Below are 10089 nucleotides of genomic sequence, written 5' to 3'. Positions count from 1 at the left end.
GACTTAGTAAAATTAATTTACCTTGCTCCTCCTCTGCTGTACCCTGCTTCCTTGTGCTGTAGCTCCCCTGTTATCAATACTTGTTGGACAATGGTGTACACTGTTCATGAAGTATCATATTTACACAATCATGTCTATTTACACAATACACATGTTTAACATTATATCGGTATTTAAATGTGTAATATGAATACTGAAATACATAGGAGTCCAGCTCCATGTAATTCCCAGAACGGCCAGTAGGGTCAGTGCAGGCTGTGTTGTCTGACCAGTTTACTTAGTTATTTGCAAACATTAATTTGATATAGTGCTATTTGGAATACAGTACCGGCAATAATAATAATAATAATAATAATAATAATAATAATAATAATAATAATAATGCCATACTTAATGACAAGTTTTAGTTTTCTTTTTTTTTTTTCTTTTTTTTTTTTTTTTACTGTCCCCTAAGTGACAAGTCCTTACAGGATGGTTCTTACACTAAAACAGTGCTAAGAAGGCTTTATAATCAATCTTCTTATAATTTATTAGCATGAGCAAGATTATCACTTGTCCCACTTTAAATGAGTGCCAACCAAGGTTATAAATCTTTTACTTGAATCATTTTTATACAGGTATTGATTACTTTTAAAGAAAGAAAGAAACGTAGTTCCACACTGTAAAGTTTGCTGGGTTCTTGAATGGAAGGATTTTGAATTGGCTGTAGGTATTTAATGGAATCCATATGTAACCTGTAAAAACTCGTTTTTTGTTTGAAAGAAGTTGACCATTTCTAAAATAGCTTGTCTTCAAATGATACACAATCATGCACAAGCTGCATGGAACCTCATCACTAGAAACTGACAGTACAATCGCTAAGCACAAATATACAACAACAACAACAACAACAACAATAATAATAATAATAATAATAATAATAATAATAATAATAATAATAATCCCCAGTGAAGTATTACAGGTCAAAATAGAAAGAAAGTTGAAATAAATATAGATTCCATATCTCCATTGATGTATAATCGCTAGAATACCCTTGCATTAGGAATTATCAGAGATTAAAGACCGTGTATTTGGCGCACAAAATGGTCCATACTGTCTGATAATTTCAACTGTGTTAAAGAGAAAAGACTGCTTTAAACTACAGAGGTAGCGTTTATTATTCAAAGTTTTCGATATTTTAGTGTATAGTATTTTACAGAATAACTCATAAATAACAACATGACTGACCACAAAAAATAACATCTAAATCACGGGTATGGTACCTTGCCACAATTAATCTATTGTTCACTCCTCCTCCGCATGGTGGCGCTGCAATTTCAAGTGACTGTTCTTGTCAGCTCCTACCGCCATCTGAGCCTCGGCAGTGTGTGCGGCGGCGGAACTCCACGTTAGAAACGTAGTGTGTGTGTTTGTGAGGTTGGGAATAAATACAACTGGATAGTTTTTGAAAAAAAATGGAGTTGGAAGGTGGCACGTACGGACCCGGCTTTGTGGGCATCAGGTTTTGTCAGGAGTGGTGAGTTTGTAGCTTACATTACGGTTATTTTATTTTATTCTATTCATATTCAGAGTTTATACTAAATCAGTACTCTGTAGCAACTGTGCCATGAATTATGCGATGTCATCCTCCTTTGATACCTGCTGCAATTATTCTGTCCAGTTGAAAAGTCTGACTTCAGTCTTATAGTTGCAGTTCTCCAGCGTACCCTAATGCCATGGCACTACTCAGATGCAAATTATGTAATTTAATCATTATACCTGTAGTAGTATTGTTATGAGTCAGGTCCTTTTGTAAATCGCGTATCGGAGATTTCAAGTTAACTATACAATTGTATAAGTAACTTGAAATCGGCAACTTTTTAGGCGCGGAGAACAATTAGTCTAATTAAGCACATTATAGTTCAATTGAGGGTTTGATTAAGTAATTGAGAACTCAGATGGAATGAAAACCAGCAGCCGCTAGAGTCTCCCACCAGGATTTGGAAACACTGCTCTATGCCATGTGTTTAGGGTAAGCAAGTTCATCTGGAAGTGTTAAGGAGCTGAAACGTCTGCTGGACAATTCTGAAATTTTACAGATGCAACTCAGCAAAAAAAAACTTGCTGATTTAATCAAAGGTTTGAAAGCCATGAGATTCGTTTTCATCAAGCCTACGATAAACTTAAGTTGCTGACTTACTTAACACATATCAATAACTTAAAGGTGAGCAGCACAGCGGTGACGCAGGGATTCAAAGCCAAAGTATTCAAACATTTAATTAAACTGTAGATAAGCATACACCGACCCCGATCGCAGTGAAAGAAAGCCCAGTTTCACCCAGCCAGCACACCAGCTCCTTAAAGCGGTGAGGGTGTTTGATCCCCTGCAAGCACTTACGTTAAACTTGGATGCTCTCCCTGGATTCCATACCTGGTTTCAACAGGGTCTGCAATACTGAATTAGAAGGCTACCGGTTTCATGCAAAGGAATGCAGTCGTGACCTTCCTCTGACTTTCTGGAAGTCTGCAGAACCACACTTTCATAACATTGAAAACCTGGCCAAGCGATAGGCGAGCGAAACGTTTCGGCATATGGGCAGGTTTGTACAGCCCAAAGGTAATCCATGAAAGGGTGAACCAACTAACGATGCTAAACTTTAATTAAAAAATATAAACAGAAATGACTGAAGATTTAGTGCAATATATATATATATATATATATATATATATATATATATATATATGTGTTTGTGTTTACTGCAGCGTTTAGTGTAAAATGTTCGCACTTGAAATAAAACAGTTTAATGTTAGTTTTGAATCAAGTCATTTTTATTTATTTTTGGCCACTGGGACATCTGTACTTAAGTGGCGATCAGCACAATCTGCAAATGATGTCCAAGGCAAGAATTCTAATTACTTGTCTGCTGTTTTTTTAAAAAATGTAATTATAACAAATTCTGAGATGTATGTATGCATGCACATACATTATGGTCAAGTTAAATTCGATTTTTTTAATGGGAGTTTATTTGAAGCTGTTAGTTTAGAAATGTGCCTCCTTTTTTCTCAGGAAAACTTATTGTTTAAAAAAAAAAAGTTCGGAACTGTTTTTCCTACAGAGACTCGAACTCCCAGAAACAACTTGCCTGTATTGAATGCATTCCTTCAATGGGAAGTGCGGTGTGGATGAGTGCAAGAGACACACTTCAGGTTCATTCTTTACAGATGCTCTGGAAAAAATACCTCTAAAAATCAAATCCACGTTTAGCATAATGTGTGCATCTTTCATATAAGAACACGTGAGACTTCCTAAGTGATGGTAATACAAATAGGCCTAGATACGATTTACAGGGATTCATTTGTATAATAAAACCTGGAATGGACCAGACTGCAGACTCCATTCAAGCAGTATCTAATAGGGGTAGGAATTTCAAATCAGATATTCAAATATACCAAGAATAAAAGTTTTGAATATAGATAAACATTAACAGTAACACTGAAGAAACATCTAAGGCATCTAATGTATTTAAAGTAAAAAAATAAACAAAGTAAGAAATAATAATACACAGCAGAGGGGTTGCATTTTTATTTTTTTTAAGATACCATTTTCATTGCTCATATACTCCCTTAGCCAATAGCAGAGCTAGGTAATGAAGGGTGCCCGCCTCCCTGTCAATTATCAAATACTGTGCCAAGTTTGTGCATTTTTCCATTTGTTTTAGAAATGAACGAGTATTCGAAACTTGATCGAAGAGTAGTAATTTTATTTAGATACTCGAATATTCAGACTCAACCCTAGTATCTAACTTTCTTTTTTTATTTTATTTTTTTCAGCAACAACATGTTGTATCCCAAAGAAGACAAAGAGAACAGGATCCTGTTGTATGCGGTAAGTTCAGCGCTGTTAAAGCAGTGATATAACCAAGGCTTTAAATAGAAAACTGCTCAGAACTGCTGGTGCTCTTTTTTTCCCCCAGACATTATCCTGCCACAGGCTGCTTTACTGCCTCCGTTCACATCCTAGTACCTACCTATTGTTTTCTATTAACAGACTGGGCTCTGGCTTTGCGCTTTTAAAATGACACCCACACACTACTCTATCCCTACTAAGTAAATTGAGCAGAGTGGTTCTAAAAGTAAAAAATTGTGCTGGTATGATGATATATTTGCATTACCTTTTTAGTGCAGAGAATGCTACTGATTGATTTCAGGCTCCCATTGAATAACAGTATGAGCCCTTCCAGAAATGAGCACTTCTGACCTGTCTGTCTGTGTGCCTGTTTTGTATTTTTTCAGTGCCGGAACTGCGACTACCAGCAGGAGGCAGACAACAGCTGTATCTACGTCAACAAGATCACTCACGAAGTGGAGTAAGTAGAGACCCGAGACTCTGAACTCTTATACCTGCGGGGGTGAAAGCACCCTCGGCAGATCCACAATGCAGCAGGGCAGGCTACTGGAGACTTTAGACATGCTAAAAGAAACAAAATAAAGTCAAAGACAAACATTTTGACGACGTCTTCTTCTTCACTGAAGAAAACTTAATACATTCAACCACAAACGTTTTGAGAGTTTTTCTCAGTAAAGACATTGTAGTCTGTCATTGAGTTTAAGTTTCTTTCTAAGTATTTCTAAGTGTAGCACTATTGTATGTTTGGATTGCTTTGTCACTGAAATTCTGAATGAGAGATTGACACTGAAATGTTAGCGTAGCTGCTGCTAATAGTTTCTGATGGGAATGTGACTTCTCGTGAGTGTTTCATAGTTCTGTAGGACGGAGAATATGATTCCACCTTCACGGTGTTGTGCTCTTCTAACACAGTGCCAGGGATAATCATTTTCAAGTCATAGTGTAGGATCTGAATCCTTAACCGGGCTTTCAAAAGTAATACTGAAACTATGGTAACTAAGCAGTCTTTGAATGCAAACACTGCATACAATGGAGGAACCCTTCATTTATCTATCCATTTTGTTTGTACTTTTTAAAAGCTCCTGTAAGGATAGTGACCACATAACTAAAATGTAAACCCATGGTTAGTTGGGTTGTCAAAGTTTTATATGGGGAAAAATAACGTTATCTTTTGTTGTAATATAGAAGCATGTGAAGTCAACAGAGTCCGTATCACATTATTAATGTAAAACCAGCAACAAAATACACACGGCAGAATAACAGGCTTGCAAGCAAGTTGCACCCAGGTAGGGCAATGTATGCAGAATTACTGAGTGGGACATTTGTTCTTTATTTTACTCCCAAAAATGGTTGTATACAGGTTTAGCATTGAATGTTGCACTGATCAACATTGCAGAAATCAGTCAACAGTGGGGAGGGGGTGGGGGTTTGAGGAGGGTGAAAAAGGTGGAGAAAGGTCAGCAGGGGTTGTTGGTAGAAGTGCAACAATCAATTGATGCATCGATTATTGATCATCTGTCCTTAAATTTCCTGAGCTTCGATTTACGTATTGGTGAATCGATGCATCAAATTAGAACCCAGTTTGATGTCTCCTGTTGCTGGTTTGCATTAAAACCTTGTGTGTGAGTTTGCTGCTTCTTTTCAGTTGTTAAACTCCTTTATTTTGTTTTTTTTATAAATCAAAAGTGTTCTAATTTGAATATAAGTTGTGCCTTTCTGTTTAACTGTTATGCACAACAGTGTTTTTATTTATTGGGTCTTCTATTAAAAAAAAATAATGGTTTGTTTATTTTGAAAAATAAAACGGCAATACATCGATTATCGTTGATAAATGTTATTGTTGGTGATCCCTCACAGTCATTCTGCCTTTCAGATAACAAGAAACGATAACCATTTTATATGTACTTTGAAAATAGCCAAATTCTGAAAGTAGTAGCCAAGTTAAGATTTCAAAAGCCACGTTCTTACCATGATTTCCTCTCCCCCATCAGACATCAGGAAGACATACAGTGCAAGATTCACACAGCAAATATTTTATTATATATTGCTAGATGCAAAAAACAAAATAGCAACAACTAAATTACCTGCTTGCGAACTGTTGGACATTCTTCTATTTAGCATTCCACTGAATGAATCACTTTTTCCACTCAGTCTTCGATTTACTACTGCTAGTCACAGGTGCTAACTTTGCTTCAGTCTCTGACGAGTTCAATAGCCTGGACATTTTCTTCAGACTGATTACTTGTTTTGGCTGCGGCTGGTATAGGAAGAAATGTGTAACTGCTTTTGTGCCGTTGAATGCGTTTTAGTGACATCTGGAATTGGTTAATGAAAATAAAATACACTGGCATACTTGCTGGCACAGATTAAATGTATGTAGTATGCATGTACTTTCATTTAGTGCTTAAATATTTTATTTCTTCTTTTTGCTGTTTTGCCACCAGTGTCTGATGTATTATCTTTATTGTAGATATAAATTAATGAAAATAATGTACAAGTGTTATGCTTGTATATGTATGTGAAATATTTACATGGTCTAATGATTTGCTGCTAAGTGCTACCCTGATAGAAGCAGAAGCTACCTTGCATGTAGTTTCCCTGCGGTCAGTTAAAAGGATTCTGATATGTACATTTTTTATACAATACTTCATTACTAAATTAATGATGTACCTTTTTAGTTGAATGCAAGTGGGGATAGTTAACAATTAGTTGCAGGGGACGTCTGCTACTGTTAAAATACTTTTTGTTTCTCGAATTCACCTGCTGCAAGACTGATTCGAATGTACTGTAGCTAATTTTACCCATAAACTCACATACGTTATTCTTTACTTTCATTTCGAGTATTTGCTTTGTTGATCTTTTCATCCTGTATTGGTCGTTCTCCCTGCTTCCACCCAAATGACCCATATATTTAATCCAGATTTTATATTTCTCAATAATGACGCTCCGCTGTTTGACTGACACGCTCTTTTACTGAGGGGTGGTGAATCAGCTGCAGACGACCAGGTCGCAGGAAGATGGTTGACAATTGTAAGTCGCCCTGGATAAGGGCGTCAGCTAAGAAATAAATAATAATAATACATGAGTAATTAAACATTATTCATGTTCATACACATGGTAAAATGTGCCTTGATAGCATTAAAGGTATCAGTGCACCTGTAGGATGCTTTGCTCATTAAACTTCTGCATGTATTAGAGAAGCAGGCAATTATTTATCGAGGATAATCAGTAAACAAGGGGGTTCATGGACAAGAAATGTCCCACAAACCAGCAGGGGTGGGTGCAGCCTTTGTGTCACTGTATTGAGGTTTTTCAGGGAGAGCAATCGATCCATAACCAGGTAAATCAATCAATCAATCAATTAATAGCTAGGTAATTCTCATTTTCATTGATGGCCAAAAACTGCAGCAGCTGTTATAAAAATGAATGTGATAGATATGACAGTATAAGGCACAGTATAGGGTGGTAATGAGGTACAAAACAGTGCACACTATTTTAACAAATAGTGCTTGGAGGTGGGAGCTGTAATGTGGTGTTGTCCTTGTTTCAGCGAGCTCACCCAGATCATTGCGGATGTGTCTCAGGACCCCACTCTACCTCGGACTGAAGATCACCCCTGTCCCAAGTAAGTGTCCCAAACTCCCCCGAGCCGCCTGGTACGTTTATTACCCCGATATAGGAAGCATAGAGGGACCCCTACACTCCAGAGATTTACTTGCAGTACGTTAATGTGAATGTGTATCAGAATCTGGGAGTAAAAGAAGATACACAGGTCTTTGTCACAATCTTCATTTTTTAGTTCTATCTACTGAACCTCTTATCCAATTGTGACGAAACTTGGTAGGACATTCTTTAGCACAAGTAATCGAGATTTTAAGTCATGAAGCCACTCTTAGCCAGTCTGAATGCCAGATTTCAGAACATTCCTGCACATTTTATTATTTTTCTGTAAGTGTTGTGTTGTTTCACACTTTGTAGTCCCATCTAAAGTGCTCTTGCACTGTAAGAGGCAGAGCCAACTGTACACGTTCATTTGTAGTATTAAAGTCTGGGTACATAAGGAGGAACCCATTGTGTCACTTACATTTTTACAGTAACATACATTTGCGTCCCCATTCTAACCTGTTAGCAAAAACTACTATAATGTTGATGAGCGTAGATATCGCACTCAGAATGTGAATGCTAAAGCATTCTAAACCACAACAGGTTCTATAGAAACTGATTAAGTATGTTAATGCCAGCTTTTTGCCTGTTTATTTAGATTTAATGACGTTTGTACTTTCTCTTGCACTCTTTGTATGACACAGCAAAGTGCAAATACGCTGTCAATTTGATGAGAGGTAACCACTGAACTCTTAAAGGTTGGATGTCAATCTAGTTTTGTATTGACAGCTGGGGCAGCAGATATATTACTGACATTACATGGTTTTATTTTTTATTGCAATCCTGACCCCCTGTCTGCAATTCAGTCCTTGCACCTCTCATAAAAGTAGAGACTGCCAATTGTGTCACCGAATTGTGTGATGTTTGAATCCTTCTGCTCGGTTCACAAGTGACCATGAGTTTTAAACACACACAGATGCAAGAGGCTTCTAGTGACTTTTCTTTATTTTGCTTCCTTGCTGCTCCTCGAAAGCCTAAATTCATAAAGCATCAATATCCTCCACAGTGACCAATCTTGCTCGTCATTGAGCACAGTGACGCCTTAGTGTTTCAGGTCATGTAATAAAAGGCAAGGTTTGCTATCATGTCTGAAAGTGTGCACACACTAAACATTTTCTGCTGTCTTCAATGTAATTGTTGTTCCAGGTGTGGCCACAAGGAGGCGGTGTTCTTCCAGTCCCACAGTATGAAAGCTGAGGTAATGACCTCACCCTCCTCCTCTCTTGGAGCTGTTTTTGTACTTTACTTTAGATCAAAATGACTACCTCTTGATTTAGTTTTATTTTTAAATTAAAAGGCAATGATATCTAAAAATCTAAGCTTAAAACATATTTTTTCATTTGGTTTTGTACTAGCGGGCAGTTTAGTGTTCATTGCAGTTCTAGCTGTATATAGCTGTAGTTTAGCTATATTTGTGAAGCACCATAGGATACTTGTACATGAAAAATGCTATATGAATGGAATTGACGTATGGTATGATAATTATAAATCACTCAAACAATGGGGACCGTAATGCGTTTCTCCTATTTTTTACTGATCTTCACCACACTTATCATACACTTCTAGCCTCCTATACATGTTTCAGATTGCGTTTGGCTATAATCTGATTTTTTTTAATACAAATATTTGTAACCTTTCAGGTACGGTGCGATTTTATTATTACACGTTTATGCACTTCATGCACTTTTTTCTTTTGCACTGAGGGTATCTTATTTATTATGGAACGCATTACCTAATTCAAAAGTTATGATTTTATTATATACACTAACCATCACCCACTAACAGACCACGTATGTCCTTTGTATTAGCAATCCTGCTGTAGCAGAGCTGGCTGGTACCTGACTGTAAGATGTCTCGTTTCAGGATGCCATGAGACTGTACTATGTGTGCACAGCGCCCCACTGTGGCCACCGCTGGACTGAGTGAGGGGCTCCCTGTTGCCTCTTGCAGGAGGAGGGACTAGGTGTGTTTCCACGGAAACCTGGCTGCAATCCAGAGAAGGCATCCCCTGTTCTACATCCTGACTTGTAGATATCTGTACTACTAGGGGAATGGTAATGCTTTTGTATAAGGAACTGCTGTAATTATTTAATACACGTGTTATCAATGGTGTACCAGTTTTAATAAATGCATTTTTACAAAACCGATTTTAAAGAGATTTTATTTTACACTGGCACCGACAGAGCAGGAGAAATCCTGGTTATTTTTGATTATACTAGTATATAAATATAACTTTCCAACTTCTTTTCTTCTAGCAATGAGAGATTATTGAGATGTTCCACTGTGTAGATTAATTGAACAGAGCTCCGCGGGCCCCATGCATCAGGTGTAATTGTACTCTGTGATACTGTGCTGCACTACACGACTGCAGAGCTAACCGAATACTTTCAGTAAATCTTATCTAATGGGTATTGCCATCACTTCACAGATGTCATCGTTTCCCAGATGAAACATGCCCGCATTATGTTAAAGGTGTAAGAGAACAACACTCGGTTCACTTTTTTTATAATAATGAATGACTAGACTAACTTTTTTTTTGT

At 37.2% G+C, this 10089-nt stretch overlaps 1 protein-coding gene across 1 annotated transcript; it reads left to right on the top strand.

Moving 5' to 3' along the window:
• The first annotated feature begins 1334 nt into the window (after window positions 1–1334).
• polr2i (RNA polymerase II subunit I) lies at window positions 1335–9692 on the top strand. Its single transcript, XM_034052127.3, has 6 exons — window positions 1335–1516; window positions 3811–3865; window positions 4273–4346; window positions 7437–7511; window positions 8696–8747; window positions 9413–9692. Exons 1-6 carry the CDS (start codon window positions 1455–1457, stop codon window positions 9473–9475), a joined length of 381 nt encoding a protein of 126 aa, XP_033908018.1. The 5' UTR covers window positions 1335–1454; the 3' UTR covers window positions 9476–9692.
• Window positions 9693–10089: the final 397 nt, after the last annotated feature.

Source organism: Acipenser ruthenus, chromosome 22 (genome assembly GCF_902713425.1).
Source record: "Acipenser ruthenus chromosome 22, fAciRut3.2 maternal haplotype, whole genome shotgun sequence".
Taxonomy (NCBI): Eukaryota; Metazoa; Chordata; class Actinopteri; order Acipenseriformes; family Acipenseridae; genus Acipenser; species Acipenser ruthenus.
This window is presented reverse-complemented; position numbering and strand designations above follow the sequence as displayed.

Coding starts and splice junctions, on each gene's coding strand:
- polr2i (XM_034052127.3), top strand. CDS start 1,455: ATGGAGTTGGAAGGTGGCACGTACGGACCCGGCTTTGTGGGCATCAGG. Junction 1,517..3,810: donor ATCAGGTTTTGTCAGGAGTG/GTGAGTTTGTAG, acceptor TATTTTTTTCAG/CAACAACATGTTGTATCCCA. Junction 7,512..8,695: donor GAAGATCACCCCTGTCCCAA/GTAAGTGTCCCA, acceptor TTGTTGTTCCAG/GTGTGGCCACAAGGAGGCGG.